At 44.0% G+C, this 19,512-nt stretch overlaps 1 protein-coding gene across 3 annotated transcripts in view; it reads right to left on the bottom strand.

The window, feature by feature from the left end:
• Positions 1-419: 419 nt before the first annotated feature.
• LOC102302617 (melanopsin-A) overlaps positions 420-19,512 on the bottom strand; it is a 29,670-nt gene continuing 10,577 nt past the window's right edge. For all 3 annotated transcript variants that reach the window (XM_005945831.3, XM_042213598.1, XM_005945833.3), the window contains 10 exons: positions 12,320-12,462; positions 10,828-10,961; positions 9,862-10,065; positions 9,524-9,695; positions 9,270-9,446; positions 8,452-8,559; positions 7,739-7,934; positions 7,500-7,664; positions 5,832-5,891; positions 420-5,090 (listed from right to left, as the gene is read on the bottom strand). In XM_005945831.3, coding sequence (XP_005945893.1) covers positions 4,920-5,090; positions 5,832-5,891; positions 7,500-7,664; positions 7,739-7,934; positions 8,452-8,559; positions 9,270-9,446; positions 9,524-9,695; positions 9,862-10,065; positions 10,828-10,961; positions 12,320-12,462 — 1,530 coding nt within the window. In that variant the 3' untranslated portion in view covers positions 420-4,919. The remainder of the gene's footprint in view (positions 5,091-5,831; positions 5,892-7,499; positions 7,665-7,738; positions 7,935-8,451; positions 8,560-9,269; positions 9,447-9,523; positions 9,696-9,861; positions 10,066-10,827; positions 10,962-12,319; positions 12,463-19,512) is intronic.

Here is a 19,512-nt window from a genome sequence, read left to right as displayed (position 1 = left end):
AAAACAGTAATCGGATTACAGTAACGTGTAACGCGTTACTGCCCATCTCTGCTCATGAGTGATATGTTTGTGGCATTATGGAAACACGTCATTTATAATAGCTTACATTTATTATCAAATACCAGAAATCACTTTTTTTACACGATAATAACAAGTTGAAAAATTCATTTAAATTAAATTAAGTTAAATTTTAAAAGCTGTATTAAAGTATGAAGGTATTTTAGGACCTGAGAATATAAGGGACTGCATGTGATGGTGACAACGATCATTTACTCTTAGATTAAAGTTGTAAATTTAAAGAAAAACTGTTTAATTAAACTGATTAAATTAAATGGCTGATATGAAAACTGACAGCTCTGGCCTGGCTGTGTGACGTGTCTCTATGGTGATGGGGGTACAAAGGAGGCGGAGCATCACGGTGAATGACAGAATTTTATTTAGAAAAATAAAGCAACACTGAAATAAATGATCCACAGTAACTGCTCTGCCCGCTCTCCAACATCGCTTCATCAGAACAGGAAGTTTAACACAACAAATCAAACATCTGTGTGTGTGTGTGTGTGGGGGGGGGGCAGCAAAGACCCCCAGCAGCTAGAAAACAGTGTTGCTGACTAAATCTGTACCAGCTGAAGCATCAGTTAGAGAAGTGACAGCTCTTCCACACACTTTGACAGAAAATAGCCTTCTATTCTGGTTCTGTAGTCATGTGACTGCTCACCACATGACCCTCTGCCATTTTGGGCACTGACACTGCGGGGTCATGTCACAGGCCTACAGAGGCGTGTGTGACCCCTGGAAACTAGACGCTCAGAAAAATGTGCGACCCCGACGAGCTGGTGAAAAACCCCGACTGCTTTGATCACTGACAGATGCCGATGTCCTCAAGCAGTCGCCTCTCTAAGTGAAACTATCCCGTCTTTAAGTCTGACGTCATTCGCCGTTTCCAGATCCAAACTCCGCTTCAGGTCAAAGTCAAACGAACGCTGAGAGTCACAAACTGTTGAAATTCTTTCATCTTTTATAAAATGATCAGTGTTGTTACCAGGTGTAACAATGACGTTTAACATCCATGAAAACAGGATTTATTACATTTAACGGAGTTAGAAGTTATTCACAATACGAGGTTAGTCATTAATATACTGCTGCTGGGCTGCAGTTACATCGTAAACAGAGCTTTAAAATGAAGAGTGGTAATAAAACCCGAGAGAGGCCGACAGTGAGCACTGACTGTTTTTGTTCAGATTGAATGGAACAAAATACAAAACATGTTAAAAATACAACAGCCTTAATAAACACAGAGTAGTTTGGAAGCAGGGTCCATCCTTCATCACTTAGAGACGGGATAGAGTACCACTTCCTCATTTCCTGTTTGTGTAGTTGTAGACAAGTCAGCGTCCTCCACACAAGCTACAGGTGACAGTGGCAACCTGCTAATGTTCAAAGCAATCACGGGAGGTGTTTGGTGTGGCATCGTCTTTATGACTGATTTCACCTCCACCAACCAGCAACCAGACTCCAACCAGTCACAGGGAATCCACAGTTTCCCGTGTGACTGCTGTTTTTGCATCATGTCCACTATGATGGTGGTATTTACTTTTTCCAATATTCAGAGTTATAACCGTGCTCCATGTTTTTGTACATCTCTTTCAGTTTATTGGCTTTTTTGTGACATTTGGATGCAGAAATGTTTTTTAGGATTTTCACATATCAGGACATGAGAAATCATCTGGTCCTGATCAGGTCTTAAATAATTAGATTCAGCCTCCGGTGAACAAAAGCATGTGGCACGTTACATCATGTTAGTATCTATTAAAGATAAACTAAACTAACTGCAGTGTGAAAGTCTAACTCCGCCCCCTGATTCAGCGGCGTGTAGCGCCTCCTTCTGAGTTGCGGTGATGTTTCTGTGTGACTCCATGCGTCTGTCACGTCACTGTGGAGCAGTTTTGTCCCACTCGTCTTTACAGCGTCGCTTCATCTCATTCATGCTCAGCTCTCTGAACTCTCTAACCCTTCCAAGCGAGCCGCACCCGTTCAGTGTGTAGCTAACTGAGCTGTCATGAACTTTAACCTTTAACCTGCTATGGAGGCCTGTATCTTGTAATTTTTGCAGTTTCTCTGCAGCCCATATCTGCAAACTGCCAAACCGTCTGCTTTTATAGACGTGCTCACACTTGCTGATGTAACAAACGGCTTTAACCTGCAACTTTTATGAAACTGATTCAGATTAATGTTGGAGTTTAGTCACCTCTGAAGCTGTAGATGCTAACAGTTAGCATGTACAGAAGATTAGTAGTACAGCACAAGCTAACAGCTCACGTGTGTTAGCAGCATTTAACTGCTATACTTGCTAAAACACACTGCTTCAGCTTTATCAGTCCGATCTTGTTTTGTTAAACCCATTTTAACCAGTGAGTTTGATGGTTTGCTTCAAGCTTCCGTCCCAACAGGAAAAGCACCATGAGCTTTATCTTTTTAAAGAAACATTCAGGTAAAGTTTAGGAAACAGCTGAGGAGCTCAAACAGACATGTCAGATGACCAAGAGCTGCGCTATTATCGACATGATTTTCTCTTTTAAACACTATAAAAATATCACAGTCACATTCCACGACACTGCGCTTCAGCAAAGTACGCCTTTAGTTAAATAAAGGAAAGGAAGCCGCAGAAACAGAACGAAATGATCTGAACAACACTTTAAAACACAAAACACTGAAAATATCTTCAGAACAGAAGCGTTTTTGCAGGCCTCTCAGGACTCGCGGAGATTACACCGAAAGAATCTGACTAGAAATAAACTCTATGTACAGGCCACAATGAGCTCAACACAGAGACTGCAAAGGACGTCCCAGCATGTTTTCCCCAAGTCGGGCATCGGGCTTCCTGGAAAATCTGATTTTCAGCTTTTTAAAGGAAGAGTTTAACTAAAACTAGAACTTACAGCTAAAACACAGCAGTTGACTTTTTGGTTTGTTATTCCTGGTTTAGATATGGTTGTTGAACGTGAACTAACCCTGAAGGGTGTACTACGAAGGAAAGCTACATATCCAGGCTTTCTTTGTCTTAGCTGGATCAGCAAAACCTAAAGCCCCAGAGATAGCAGATAACAGCTGACAGGTTATCAACTGAAGAAAGACGATTCGTGCATCATGTGACTCTTTTTTTTCTTCACAAAATGATCCCCGTGAGCGCCACCCGCTCCATTTAGAGATGTTATAAAGTGAGGATGATAAAATAGTAAGTAAAATGTTATTAAAAAGAAATTAAATGTTTACAAAGAACATAAAATATAACAGCTAAATAATCTGAAGATTATTGGAGAAACTGATGAATCTGGTGATTTGTGTCACAGAGATTTGAATTGCAGTGAAAGATTTTGTGTCTGAGCGCGCTCAATGCTGCTGTTTACTTCTAAGCACAACATTACAGCAACATTGCTTTTTGCTTCATTCAGCGCTCTTTGTAAGTAGATATAGAATCTATATCACACTGAAAACATGCCAGAAATAAAAGAATCGTTGACAACTTGGCGCTTCCAGACAATTTTAAACTGAAAATTCAAACATAACCTGCTCCTGGCCAGATGATGTGTTCAGCATCAGTTGCCATGGTGATTTAGCTTGTAAAATAAGAGCCACATTGGTGACATGGAAAATTACGACTTTAAGCTCTACACAGTTCACTAACCCAATAATCTTCTTCGTAGTTACACCCCTCAGTTTAGAACATATCAGTGTTGGTTACACAACAAATAAATGAGCATCGTTTCAGCTCTCCTACTGCTGTGGTTCAAGAAGTCACAACTATGCAGGCCAAAAACGTTGTGGGCAAGAAAAGCAGCTTTATGTTTTTTATTCTTAAAGAAGGGTTGGATGGCTGTTCTTTTTACTGCCCCTTATTAGGTTTCTGGAAGCTGACCAATCAGGAAACAGTGGGTTTATGGGGTGGGGGTGTTCTTAAAGAGACAGGAGCTAAAATGGCTCATTTCAGATAGAAGATGAACAGAGGGGCAGCTTTAAAGGCCGATACAAAGGTTTTGTTTTTCTAAACTGTTCATAATGACAAAAAAGATTTAAAAAATACTTTAAAGTTGGAAATGAGCAGAAAAACTGCTTGGTGCAGAGCCACATCCACAGCGATCGGTAATCACTGTGGGTATAAGATCGATGTCCTGAGATGTTCTTATTGGCACTGAGTCAGTGATTTCTTGAATTTATAGTTAGTTTTGGTTAGATGGGATGCACATAACCATCTTCATGATTTAACCTTTATGATTTGCTCCGGTGGCATCACATTGATGTCTGAGCTGGAAATCCACATGCAAAGCAGAAACATAAGAAGACCAAGGGCAGGAAAGCACACGGTTTACTGAGGAATCACAGAATGAAGAATCTCCTCCCTCAGCTCAAAGTCCTCTCAGACACCAGAAAACCTCTAAAGGGACCCTCACCTGTCACAGGAGACCTTGGCTAAAGAGGCATTTTCATCAGTCTGACTGAACATTTCCACCCTCAGAGTCCGTGTGGCTGCAGTGTAATCAAAGATCAGACCTGCTCTCAGCTTTCAGGAGCTCTTTAAAGAGCAACTCAATGCAAAATATGAATTCTGTAACATTTCAATTCACAGCAGCTGCTTTCCCTTCACTCAAAACAACCAAACAGAGTGAGAGGAAACACCCTGTTTCAGGTAAGCTGCTCTTTAAGTAAACTGTTTTGTTCGTTGGTAAAACAGCTCCAGGTTGGGTTTGGAATTTGTCTCCATCCATATCGGTACAAATCGGGTAAAATCTATAAACGACCTGCAGATTCACAATCTGATGAGTTCTGATGGCTTTTTCTGAACTGCACAGTCCCAAATATCTGCCTGGACCTTAGGTGGTCACATGGCTGCAGGTGTTTAAACAGGAGAGGAGGGTGGAGCTCTACGCCGAACCCGCCCCTGCACCTCCACCGCCGCTGCTGTTGGTCGCCTTCGATCGAGATGTGCGGGAACCACTTCGTCCCGTGGAAAGGAAAGGGCTGGACTCGGAGGTGATGACGATACTCGGGATTCGACAGAGTGCGCCTCTTGCACCATCTGTAAAATCACCGTTCTGTGAAAGAGACAAAGACGGTTATTTAAAACAAATGTGACTGATGCTGAAATCTGAGAGGGCAGGCATGCCATCGTAAACCAATCACGGATCAATGATAGCGCTAAATGACCACCGCTGGGTTTTTAGCGCCATCGTCGGCACAAAGCAAATTTGTAGGTAATCATTTAACAGCTGTTTAACAGGGATCCAGAGGTCACCGGATCCCTGATTCATGAGAGTCAATCCTCCGAACCAACAACTGAAGCCAAAGCGGGAGTGCTAAAAACAAAGCCTGCAGTTCCTCTAGTGTCCAGTGGAGGCAGCAGTGAGTCCGTCCCCATAGACTCCCATGTTACAACAGAAACAAACATGTTTCCAGCCTGATACACAAACTGTTTGTCTCTGTGGATGATTTTTTGTTTCATAGAAACAAAATGAAACCACCAAACGATCAATCCTGTGCAGGACGTGCGTGGTGCTCTCGTACAGATTTGCACAGATGGTTTATTAATTCATCAATATTCAGATCATTTAATAACATATAAAATATTTGTATTACAACACTGGTGTCACATTTTCAGATCTGTATAAATCTTTGGATCAGAATAAAATTGTTTCATCTAAATACAGATAATCGCTTACAAAACAACATAAATAAAAAAAGCATAAATTAAATGAAAGGGTCCTGCTTTCACCTTCACATCATTTACTGCACCTCCACCAACAGATGTGACTGTAAAAGCTGTTTGTGAAACTCACATTTGAACTGCTGCTGCGTTCACCTGCTCCTGCCGTGGGAAGCTTAGTGTCACAGGACGTCTAGAAGAGAAACACATGGACTCATACTGTGACTCATGCTGCTCAACACCAACAGTTCAACATCATGAACCATGAACGACAATGAAGACACAAGGAAAATGGTACAAATCACCTATTTAACCCTAAAATCTTAAAATATATGTGCAAAGTTTTCTATCTCTGAGAAAAGTTAAAAAATTGTAGATCAGCCGTTGTTACGTATATGTTATTATTGTTAGGACGTCTGGGTCGTCGACCCAGGGTTTTTGAGTTTATTATTATTATTATTATTATTTATAATTTCTAGTCTTTGGTTCCTTTGTTTGAGTTCTGTCTTTTGGTTTATGTCTCTGTCTTCTCTAGCTGCTCTGTCTCCCCTGTCAGCTGTATCCCCTTGTCTAGTTCGCGTCTCTGTGTGTCCTTAGTGGCTATATCCCGTGTCCAGTCAGTGTCTGTCTGCCCTGGTCCCACGTCTCTGTTCCCTCTGTAGTGCCTGCATGTGAGTCTGTGTCTTTGTTCAGTCTGTGTTTTGTGTTTCCTGTTTTACTTTGAAGGTCTCCGTCTTATCTCAGTGTGTTCAGGTGACGCTTCCTTTGTCTCATCAGGCCTGATTTGTCCCAGCTGTGTTTCCCTCCCGTTACCCATTCCCTGATTGCTCCCTCTGTGTATTTAAGCCCTGTGTTTCTCTGTGTCTGTGTTGCGATCTACCGTTTATTTAGCTGTGTGTTCTGTCAGTCCTCTGGTTTGAGTTTATTTTGGTTTTTTCCAGTTATGTTATGTTTCAGTTCAGCATTAAAGCTATTTCAGTTTACGTTTGTCTCTGGAGTCTGCATCTTGGGTCCTATTCCTGTCTGCACACAGCCGTCACTTAACAATTATAGCTGTTACTATGAGAGAAGATCTATTAATCCTGAGTCTTGGCAAATTAACACAGAGGCCAAAACATTAAACATAAATTAAATAAAGTCTGTAGTCTCTGTAGATTAAAAAAGCTCAATACATTTAAAAAAGTATTTAACTTCCGGTGCCGCTCTGAGCTGGCAGCCAGTATCAGCAGCTCTGTTCTATTCTATTCTGTTCTATTCTATTCTATTCTATTCTATTCTATTCTATTCTAAAAAGCAAAAATAAAAAAATACAATGGTAATAAAAAGTTAAAACATAATAAACACAAGATAATAAACAATTAAATAAAATAAAGTTTAAAATAAAGACTAAAAATCGATTGCTAAAGATAGTAAAACACGTGTATTATGTGGTTAATATTTTACAGATGAATCATACTAACACTGGTATGTCCTCAGTAATGATATTTATTCTGTCGTGTTATCGCAGCTGTGATTGTGAAACACGTTCTCACATCGCCATCATTATATTAGGCCTCCGGGCTGGATTGTATTGTCTGTCTGTGTGAGTTCACTTCCTGTTCCATAGGGGGCGCTCTTGAGTTGTCCTGGTTTTATTTGTGGATTTCAGACTCTTTGTGTTTGCAGCATTTACAGCGCTCAGTTTTGAATAAACGAATGGATTTTCTTTTTGTTTCGTCCTGATGGCGTCAGCGGTTCGATCCTCTCAGTGACACTTTCACAGTTTATCCACTATTTTACATCTTCCGTTCTCTGAGTTTACCTTTTCAAAGATGCCCGAGTCGTGGCTCTTCAGCTTGGACTTGAAGCTGGATGAGGGTTTGAAGTCGGGCAGCTCGGCGGTGTCTCTGCTGATGTCACAGGAGACCTGACGGCTGGCCGGTCTGGATCCCAGACTGGACAGGTCAGCCTCGGTGTCTGTCAGACCCTGCAGAGGTTAAACGGACGCTCCTGAACATTGACCGTTTTTTAAACTTCCTGATTAAACCGTTTCAAGCTTACCGATTCGCTGTCAGAGGCAGAGGAGAGGCGGGACTTGAAAGTGCTCTGCCGCCTGAACTGGCTGCTGATGTCAGAGGTCTGGCTGGTCACAGTGGAGCGGCGCGTCGACACGAAGCTGCTGCTGGTCGAGCGGATGTCACGAGGACGGACGCAGAGCAGCACGCCAAGACATGGGATGTACTTGGCCAACGCTATCCTGCAAAGAGAGGTCAAAGGTCAGTGTGGAGTCTATACCGATCAGTACTTCAGTGGCTCATGCAGCTAATGCAGTGTCCAGTCATTTGTGATATTTAGTCTCCTTTTCAGCTCACTTCCTGTTTTATTTTGAACTGCTCACAGCCCGTGCACTGATTTTTAAAGCACCCGAAGGTCACAGTTATCAGCCTCGTCTGATTCTCTGAGTATGCTGATGATGAGATGTTCACAGTGAAACTGAGTCACAGCTTGTAGGTTTACTTCTGAGAAACTCTCTCCTTCCTGTTTTAGAAACTGATCATGTGATGGACCTGCTGACAAATAACCTGATCAGCTGCTACGTGTTTTATCAGGTGTCACTAAATCGAAGGTCACATTTTTCTGAAAATTGAACATTTTCTTAGTTTAAACATCTGATATGTTTTCTATGTTTTATTATGAATAAATGTTGCTTACACTCTGTACATTTATTAGAACTGGGGCTGCAGTCAGTCTTTTACCTGTGAAATGGGGTTTACCTGTACTTTGGGTGTGTGATGGCGTAGATGATGGGGTTGTGGATGGCCGAGGCCTTGGCGATGATGGCGGGGACAGAGTTCATGTAGGGTGTCAACATGTCTGCGTACCTGTGAACCAGAACACACCGGTTAATGTGGGGCTCGCCGGGTTACACGAGCATCGGTTCAGACAGTCGAGCCCTGCTGCTCCTTTCACACTCGGTTTGTATCCTGGGACTAAGCAGCTCTGCGTGACTCACGGGTCGAATTTGAACCTCAGCCATCTCTTAATGGCTCCACCCCCTACCCCCCAGTCTGAAACTCGCTTCAGCTCCTTTTCTCTTTGAGGCCTCTTAAACTTTGATTGTCCAGCTCCCGGTATTTAAGATCATTCTCCAAATTGTTTTTACCATTTCAGTTACAGTAAAGTCACTTTTTGTATCCTAATTTTTAAAAATATGAAGCAAAACAAGAGGACCTGACAAAATAGGAGCTTTTTAAATATTATTATTACTTTTTAAAAATGTTTTGTCATTTAGGACTTCAGCTTTTTGTTTTCTGAATTCGTTTACAGCGTCAGCCACTCTTTCTTTCTCACCAGCCTCGGCGATGAGCTTGGATGAGAAAACACTTTTTAACAAAGATCTTTCAAACTTTAAAGCCGCAGTGGACAAAAATGTAAATGAGCTGAAATAAACGAGTCACATTTCTCTAAGAGACAGAGAGCGGCACCTAGTGGCCATCAGAGGAAGTCCAGCGACACAAAGCTCAGAGTTTTGTTGTAGTTCGACTCAGATGGCACACACGTTTTCATAGGTGTGGAGGTTTGAGTGTTTTACCCGGCGAAGGCGGTGAGGGCCACGGTGGAGTACGGCGACCAGGAGATGACGTAGAGCAGGATGACGATGAGCGCGATCTTTGCCATCTTCCACTCGTTCTGCAGCCGATGGAAACTCTTCATGGAATCACGAGTGCTGCCGTGACTGTGAACACTGCCGTTAATCTTCCCCACTGCCCTGAAACGCACACGAGCTTCAGTCAGTCACTGAAGTCAGGCACAGCTGAACGAAAGACATCTGAGATTCAAACTGACTGGTTGGTGGTGCGGATGGCGCGGAAGATGAAGATGTAGCAGTAGATGATGATGAAGAGAGGCAGGAAGAAAACAAAGATGAAGAGCAGCATGGTGTAGGCTCTCACAGACGGCGTGAAGGTCATGTAGTCCCACGTACAGGAGGTCATCAGGCCCTCGGGGACGTAGGCGCCTGAAACGTTAACACATAGAGAGGTTGTTCTTTGGACCGCCGTTTTTATCTGGATCTTTGTCGGAAGTCTACCTGACATTAAAGTGTTATTCAGTCTGATAAACGCTGTTACTGTCACGTGCTGTCGTATACAGTATTCTAAATGTGCTGTGTCGCGTGTCCTCACTCCAGCCGAAGAACGGCGGCAGGCTCCAGCCCAGCGAGTAGGCCCAGGCCGCCACGAGGATGAGGAGGGCCCGCTTCCGAGACAGCACTCCAATGGATGTGAGAGGCCTCGTGATGACGAAGTAACGGTCGATAGCGATCACCGTCATCGTGATCATGGAGCAGATCCCAAACAGAGCGCCACAGAAAGCATACAGCTCGCAGCCTGCAGGCAACAGAGAGGGATTAGAGTCGCTTTAAACTTCTCTTCTTTCCTGTGACAAATAAACCTCCTTCGCTCAGCGTCTCTCTGAGCGACTCAAACACAGCGCTCTTCTCTCTGAGCTGAAAGTTACTGGTTCACATCGTGGTGGAGAAGAATGGAAAAGAAGCTGCAGATAGAAAATAAAACAATCAGTCATTTTAAGCCCTGAAGCTCAAATTCAGTCACACGTCGGACACGGTGAAGGAAAACACCTGTGAAGAGGCAAGAACATCTTTAGGAAGGCAGAGATTGGTCAAGAGGTTTCTACGCAACAATAAAGCCGTAAGACAAACGTGTGTGTTACCAGCCTCTGTTGTTTCACTTACATCCAGCAGAAGGCAGTGTACGCGTTTATAGACAGACCCTGAGTGAAGTGGCCCCCCCACCTTCGCTACGTTTGTGATGCTAACATTTTCACTGGTGCCGCTAAAGGTTTTTAGGGGTCATCCAAGGTCAACCAGCCCCTTTCCTTACAGTGAAAACATCACAACATTACAAACACTTTTATCATGATCACACTCTTAAAAGCAAAAAAATGTAACAGTTACAATCAACTTTGTATTCTGCCCGAGAAAGAAATACAAAAAAAGAAAAAAGGGGGCGTGGCCTGACTGACAGGTGGCTGTAGCAGCTGTCTGTTAGCTTCACCTGAACTGGTCCGTGTTTGTGCTGTTGGAGCATTTGTAATGAGATCATCTGTAATATCAGCCATGCAGTTGGTACCTTTCTCTCCAAAGATCCACCTCTTGTGCATGCTGGTGGTGAAGAAGATGGGTGACTGGGTGATGCACATCAGGAGGTCAGTGATGGCCAAATTAATGATGAACATGTTGGGCGGCGTGCGCAGGCTGCGACTCCTGCAAAGACATTTTAAACAGAATTAATTTGTTAATCACAGAAAAACTGCTGAAAAATACTCGAACCTCCCACAAACTGCTAACTTTAACTAAGTGATGTTACATTAGTGAAATTCTGTCTTTTACAGAAAATAAAACTGAATTTTGAACAGATGATCCAAATCTGAACAGTTTGATGTTTTTCAGTAATGACTGAGTCTGTCTGAAGGAGAGCACTCAGGGCTCCTTCAGCTTGAACATGAACGTTTAATCAATGACGCATTCGCCTTAAACCACAGCTGATTGTAGCAGAAGAAGGATCGATGCCCATCCAAGGAACAGGCAGATCGATGCGCACATCGAATTTTTCTTAGGTGGAAAAGCTTCTTAAAGGAACTCCTGAAATCATTGTGCTCATTGTTTCTCTGCAGACATGGAAGAAGAAAAGAGCTGCTCGATAAATGAGCAGCAGCTCGTTCCAGACAGAGGTCCTGATTTCCTACTTATCCCAGCATGAGGAACCTCTGATTAAAGCCTTACGGGCCGTCCTTTCTCTCCGGTGCTTCTGCAGCTGCTCATGCGCTTCATCCTCAAACACTATACCAGCGTTCTTTTTAAAGACCGTTCATTTCCAGCTCCATCCTTTTCCTCTTGGACTCTCTGCTCCTTATCCATCTTATACTTTCCCTCAGACCATCCATTAAGCCTACTTTCTTCTTACTGGGCGACTTCTGGAAGCCTGTGAGCCTGTCTGTAGCCAATGAGCAGATAAAGAAATCCTGGATGAGATGAGTTTGAGTTGAGCCTCTGTTAACAAGTAAAGCTAAATCTGTTTAGTCGTTTCAGGTTCCAAATATTTATTCTGGACTCTCCTGAGGCAGCTTTCCATTACTCAGAGTTCAGAATAATCCTTCTTTATCTGATCCTGGACGGCAGGTCCAAGAGTAGAAGTGAGAGTATTTAGAAGTGTTGGTCGTGTCTAATATGATTTCATTTGAACAGGAGACGTTTGAGGGCAGAGATGAGAAATTTCAGACTGTGAAACATATAAAAACTGTTTCAGCTTTCATGCTGTGTTTGCAACTATTATTCTACGGCTAATTAACCCAAATCTGAAGATTACCTGAGATTTAACACGTGACACCCTGTGTTATCATTTGATCAGTGTAGAAGCTTCTTATATATATATTACAATGCACACATGAAGTTACTACAGTTATCACAAAGCAATAAGACTTCACACTGTGCAGCACCGCGGTTACAAATAAATACATGAGTGAGAGTTTTAGTCAAGCTCAGATTAAAATAAAATGAACAGTAACTGTTTTTGGGGCCTAAGGCTGCATTTTCACCTGAAAGCAGCACGGTGATGAGCGTACCTGCTGAAGGCGTAGATGACCAGGAAGTTCCCAATCATGCCCGTAATGCCGATGGTGAGAATCACGGAGCCAATGGTGTAGTGGGCGTGGTCGGGCACATCCACGGTGGGGAATGGGCGTGGCGCCTCGGGCACCATCGCCACCTGCAGGACCGAACGCAGAATGACAAGAGAACGTGACACCTCTGCAAAAGCAATTGTGAAACTTTCAGCTGCTCCCTTCAGGGAGTTATTATCTGAAAAGAAAGAAAAAGACCCTACAAGAATACAGAGAAAACCTCAACAACTAGACCACCCCCCCTATGAGCAAGCACTTTGGCGACAGTAGGAAGGAAAAACTCCATTTTAACAGGAAGAAACCTCCGGCAGAACCAGGCTCGGGGTCTGCTGGAGCAGCTGGGATTGAGGGGAGGAAGACTGTGACGCGTTGTTAACGTGTGAACAGCAGCTTCTGGAAGCTTTTAAGGTGGAATGCTTCCCTGCATGTCAGTTAGTGTAAGAGCTTTGTTTAATGAAATGAAAATGCAGTAAAAAGTACATACGACAGAACCATGACACAGAGATGCAGGGCTGAGATATGATGGTCGTATTTAGAGACAGGCCGTCGTTGTTTAATGTCCCGGTTTTTCTTGTTGGGAGGTCTAAAGCACCTGTGTGAAACAAAAGAGCCTCACAAACACACCCCGAAAACGACGAAGCATTTCCTGTTTCCTGTTCAACTAAAAGTCCTCTTCAGATTGATCTTAAAACACAAATACAGATTTAAACCTGCAGCTGGAGGACTGATCGTTTCTGGAGGAAAGCCTTCACGCTCACAGACTTCACTAATCACTAACCGGCGACCTAAATCCTTCCTGACAGGCGGCGTCTTCACAGGTCTGTCCATCGCTGTTTCTAATGAACCTCCTCTGAGCCTCCTCCCTGTCAGGCCTCAGATCAGTGCCAGCAGAAACATCAGGAACAGCTAATCAGAGTTGGAGGTTGGCCCGAGGAGCGACTCGAATTATTGGACTTTTAATGAAGCGGTTTAAAACCCTGATGGACTCTGGCAGGGAGACGGACGCTCCTCGATCATTTCTGCAGGAGAAAACTTAAAGCAGAGCCGAGAATGAACTGAAATCATCTCGGTGTACAAACTGAGCCTTTTCCGCGGAGGGACAGTCTAATGAAACGAATCAAACCTAATCAATTGAATGAAACACCGCCCAGAGACTCACGAGATCCTGAATCGATGATCTTTGTGTGTCACAGCCTCAGTTTGTGTTTGTGGATGGCAGCGAATCAGAAACCCTCACAGAGGCGTTAACAGATGAGGACAGTGTGGGGAGGGCTGCAGATGTTGAGTTTTGTGTTTGGACTCTGAGTTATCTTCAGGCTGTTTCAGGACCTTTACGAGCACGTGGTGAAGAACAACCCAAACGTCAGATGTGAGCGTGTCCTGTAACGAATAGAAACACTGAAGATGTCGTGATGTAATATGCGTGCACGTGCAGATGAGCTGTGTGAGGCTCCCTGTCTCTGTTATCGTGTTTCCTGAGAGGTCGGGTTTTTTGGATGTTTGTTTCTTTATCAGAACAGTTTGTTTCCAAAATAAAAGCTCAGCATTAAAACTGTGTTTGAGACCACTTCCTGCCGCCAGACTGCCATTTAACATGCCGATGAGTACAAAGGTGGAACCTGTGACATCAGCATCTGTGGGTGGGGCTACCACAAGACCGTCATCCGTGATTGACAGATGCAGCAAACAGAGTCTGTCTCCGACTGAAACGAGCCACACGTCTGTCAGAAACGTGGAAGAAGAGTCGTTTAGCGGTCGCGTCCACACGCGTCTGATTCTGGAGGACGGGTGGATCCGTGCTGACGTGGCAAAAACCGGCAACATGGTAAACTGCAGCTGATGCGTCACAGCCGGCATCGCTGCGTTCTCCACAGAAATGGGATGAAACGTGACACAAGTCCGTGCTGCAGTGATGAAACATCCACTGTGGGGATAAATGCTGAGTGTGCTGCACACAAAACACTGCAGAGTAAACTCAGCATGATGCATTCAGGTCCTGTGTTTAGCAGAATCACAGGATGGGGGACACACACAGCAGTGGTGTGAGCTGTCCACAAACTTCTGGCCCCGAGTATCCAGTGGAATAACTTGGATTATGGATTGTGCAGAACAGAACAACCTATAAATGATTCTTGGCTTGTTTTCAGCCATGAAGCAGTTTGGACACGGACACACACAGGTCAGCGTCGGCGTGTGTGACGCCGATGGTTCCTGTCTCCTTCCGTGACCCATGAATGCAGTCGCATCCACCATCAGCTGTTCTCAGAGCCCCGCCTTCGATGATGATGGCGTCTGACAGGTTGGGACAGGAAGGGAAACGTTCAGCTCAGCACGGACGGCCTGCCTCACACAGAGACTCGGAAAAATGACAAAACATAACACAAAGCAACGCCTCCATCACTCACCAGCCACTTCATTAGGTACACCTGTTCTGCTGCTCCTTAGCACGCCAGCAGCTCGTTGGACATAATTGAAGAAGAGCTGCTGAAGTTCAAACGGAGCCTCAGGATGATGAAGAAAAGTGAATAAAGGGAGAAATGAGCCGCGGTTGGTCAGAGCAGAAAGGCCAGGCTGCTTCAAGCTGATGGTGAGGCAACGGGAACTCAAATAAGCACTCATTAAAACCAGCGTCTGCAGAAGAGCGTCTGTGAACCTTGACGCAGATGGACAGAAGAGCACAGTCCTGTAGCAGGAACAGCAACCTGGACAGCAGAAGATGGAGAAACGTTTCCTGGTCTGTGAGTCAGTTCAAAGCGTGGCTCCATCCTGCCTGTATCAGTGCTCAGCCTGCTGCTGCGGTGAGGGCCACGGCCTGTCTGAGTGTTGCTGCTGACCACGCCCATCTCTTTCTGACCTCACTCAACCGTCCTCTGATGTCATAGTTCACTCAGACGGCTCCACCGTCACAGATCTCAGTTTAACAGAGCAGCTTTGAGATGTGGAGGAACAGGAGGGTCTGACCAATGATGTCATGATGATGTCATGTCAACATCATTCAAAACCTCTGAGGGGTGTTTCCTGCAGCTTGTTAAACCTGATCCATGAGGAGCTAAAGCAGCTCTGAAGCACACCGTGTAGCAGCAAGGATCAACCGGTGAGGTGGAACGCAAGAGCAAACGAAAAGCAGGAAACCTCGACAACGAGGAGAATAAAGGTCAACGAAGAAGACTGACGAGGTCAGGCGTGGAAACCGTCACAGCCTGACTGTTATTTATTTTTACGTCTTCAGAGATAGAATAGAATAGAATAGAATGACCCTTTATTGTCATTGTACATACTGATGATCCCGGACAGTTCCGAGCACATGGACGTGAGGGACTAACATTAAAGTTTGTGTCCCGGCTGGTTTTCACCATCAGTACTAGTTAAACTAGTGCTGGGACATGGTGTAAAATCAACCGTTGTATGTTCTCTAGAGACTCTGTTGTTTCGGTGCTTTGAGTCTCCTTCTGGGCGGTCTGAACACCCGGAGCGCTGCGACTCCTTCGGCGCTCGTGTGGAAGCTCCTCCTCCGGCGACTTCCACTGGGACGTGACATCGTCGTCTTTACCGATCAACAAATCCGAAGCTGAATCCGTTCCCGCAGAGACAAAAGTAGTGCAGTAAACTGTGGAGGATTACTGAAATGAGAGATAAGGTTAAAATGCAAAGTCACGCGGGGACGTTTGAATTTACATGCTGCTGCAGTCTCAGAGTCGTTATTATGAAAATGTTTTCCGTCTCGTCGGCCGTTTCCGTTTCGCCGCGAGGCCACAGATCCTCCCTGCTGATGAACTCCGTGGAGCGGAGCGCGCCCGTCACAGAGGATTCAGAGTTTCACCACGACACCCGAGCGAGGATCGCTGCAACAGCAGAAATCCTCCCCTGCACTCACTGAGACGCTGATGCGTGCATCTACTGCTCATCTGCCCACATGTGCAGTCACAGAAATCTGTTATCAGTGATCATCATTGAAGATGCTGCTTCACCTGTAATCACGTCTAAATTCAGCAGCTCAGCGTGGTTTTCATTAGTACTACTGATCACTGCTGAGAGCAAACATGCTAGCATCTTCATGTTTGGGTCATTTTTCAATAACACTTATATTTACAAATGTTTATTTCCTGTTACCTCCTCATTCCACTGTATTTGCAGCTAAAGTCAATTATTTAAGTAAAATACACTTAAATTTGAATTACAGAGAAATCATAAATATCACCAAAATATTCAGTCTGATTGTTTCAGTAATAATGAATCACATGCTGTGCTGGAATAAACTCCTGAATATAAAAAACGATCATGACACGTGAAGCAGTATTTCAGTAATAAGCATTTGTAATAAAAACTTTTGTTATTATTCCCACAGGAAACACTAAAGTCAAATAAATGATACGATAATCACTACATTAGGAAACAAAACATTACCAAATATAAGTCATATTTAGATCATATTTGTAGATGTAGATCTAATTGTAGAGACTCCAGTATAATACAGATATAAATATATATAGCTGACATGAAGGTGCCCCTAAAGCACGTGTGCAGAGTTTTCAGCACACGTGGTCTGAAATGACAGCAGCGATGATGGAGCGCATGAATGAAGGTTAGCCTCCTCTAAGTGCAGGACGATATGAATGAGCGGATCAGTGCGGGCGTACAGCGGCTTAATAATGAAACACAATCAGTGTTTTTAGTCTCGCTGTAATTACAGTCGTGCTCGGATCGCTCTGCGTGGAATTAATGCTTCGCAGCTTCATGCGTGCTCATTATCGTCCCTCGTCTGCTCTGCAGGGACATTTTTCCCGTCCTCAGAGATCTCACGCTGTCTGTTAGAAGTCATCTGAAAGTCAAGGCTCGCGGGCTGAAGTTTGGACAGGAGGAGACTTATCGGTGGGTCAGCTGATCACAGAGCGTCTTTGTTTCTGCTGCTGTAGACTCAAAGAAAGAAAGGAGCTGTTCTTCCTGGATGACAGAGGCTGTAAAAGCTAAGATCAGGTGACCTGAAAGGTTAAAGTTCCTGTCCTTTCTGTTCCCTCTACGTCTTGGGTCAAACATCTCCAGCTGGTTTGGTTTTCTGCACCTCGTGAGTCTGCTGGACGCCTCACAGCAGGCTGAAGGTCCTGCTGCTTCTCTCTGCAGGAGCGCTGTGCTGCTCGTATGACAGAAAACTGCAGGCACTGGATAGAGTGACATCATCTACTGGTGTCTGTTCTCCAGTTTCACGTGTGGGTTTCTTTTAAAGCCAGACGTTATCCCCACTGCAGCCACAGACTGTATGACACACCACAGATACCCGCTAATTAGTGCTCAATAACGTCCTTCCCTGAAACCTGCAGTTCCTCGGGCATCCAGCAGAGGCAGCAGTGAGTCAGCCCCATAGACTCCCGTGTTAAACCTGTATCGCAAAAATAAACACATTTACCACCTGATACACAAACTACTCTAGTGTTTATAGATAATTTAAAGCTTGCATCATTGGGGGCGTGGCCTCTTTGACCAACAGGTTAATGATGGTGGCACAGGCGGCTGTAGCTGCTAGCTTCACCTGAACTGGACCTCCGGACCGTGTTTGTTCTGTTGGAGCATTTTTAATGACATCATCTGTATTAATTAGAATAATTTATCTGGTCTCTGTGTCTGTGCGACGCTTCCACACAGCAAGCAAGCTAACGTTACCTGATAACTTCACGCTCTCGTCCAAAGGGTGAAAACACCAAAACCAACGAGTGATGTCGCTGTGGTTCATTTTTTATATACAGTCTATGTAGATTAGCTAATGGAAGCCTGCCTCTAGTGTGGTGGTAACTAGAGGAACTGCAGGTTTCAAACTGAACAGCAGGTGTTTAAATGAATCTGCAAAACTCGCTTCATTCACAGCGTGAACAAACGATAACGACCAAAACAATCTGTGTGGACATAAAGAAGGAAAAATGCAGTGGAGCAAGTGCACAATATAAGAGAGCGTTGCACGTGCTCACTGGCAGCCTTCCACTGCTGCATAATCCCAACACAAACACACATAAACAAACACACAAATGATGGCGAAATGTTCCATCTGAGCACGCCGTCCACGTCTTATAACAGGATCAGACGAAGTCAGACTGTGAGGAAGGGCAGTGCAGAAAATCCACATCGCAGGCTTCATGTGGCTCGAATCTTCCAGAGAGGAGACGATGATGAGACCACAGCTTTCCTCATTTCGACACATGATTTACCCTGCGGCTAATACGCTAATGAGAAAACACCAGTAATACAGTGGACATTTATTCTTCATGCTGCAGATTATCTGAAAGTGGAATCTGATGGTTTGCTTTGGTAAGATGATTAGAGGAAGCTTCCACAGTCCTGTCTGTCATCAACATCAATAATTACGTTACAGCTGATTTTTTAATGCAACAAAAAAAATCTTAGTTTGTTCTAAAAACATAAAACACAAATAAATCTATCAAACAGAACCTGAGTCTGCAGAGAAACATCAATAAAATAGCCTAAACGTCTCCCTGGAAGCACATCTGTCTTCACACTGACCGAACTGGAACAGGTTTCAGTGTTTGAACAATGAGACAGAAAAATTCCAAAGAAATATAAAAGTGGAAACTTCAAAATGAGCTGAAAATCAACAACAATCAGAACCGACTTTGTATTTCTGCAGCTGTGTTTCACCACCGGACACGACCCATCTCTCAGATTTTAATCGACAAATATTGGAACAACTGATCAATATGTTTCTGGAAAAAAATAATCATTAGCTGCATCGGTGACTTTCACGTAACGAGGTTAAACAGAGCGAGGAAAAAGGCACATGCTTTTAATTTGAAAAAAAGAGATCAGATGGTTCACAGCGCTGGGGCCTCATGCTGGATATTTCTGAGCGCGCACACACACACACACGCACACACACACACAAATGATGAATAAAAAAACATGAAGTGTGACAGTAATCATTACATTCATCATTAGAACCACAAAGATGCCTGAAAGAGACCCAAAACCACAAGAACACCCAGAACTAAAACAAGCATCTTCATCGTGTCTAAAATCACGACAACAAAAACAACAACAACAAAAACAGCACAGAGAAATGAAATGACTTTAAATAACACAGCTGTGCCCTTTAGTATCTGAGTCTATGGCAGCCTGCACATCAGTCCAGAACG

This window comes from Haplochromis burtoni, unplaced genomic scaffold, assembly GCF_018398535.1.
Source record: "Haplochromis burtoni strain Fernald_Lab_line unplaced genomic scaffold, NCSU_Asbu1 Contig_459, whole genome shotgun sequence".
NCBI classification, from domain to species: Eukaryota; Metazoa; Chordata; class Actinopteri; order Cichliformes; family Cichlidae; genus Haplochromis; species Haplochromis burtoni.
This window is presented reverse-complemented; position numbering and strand designations above follow the sequence as displayed.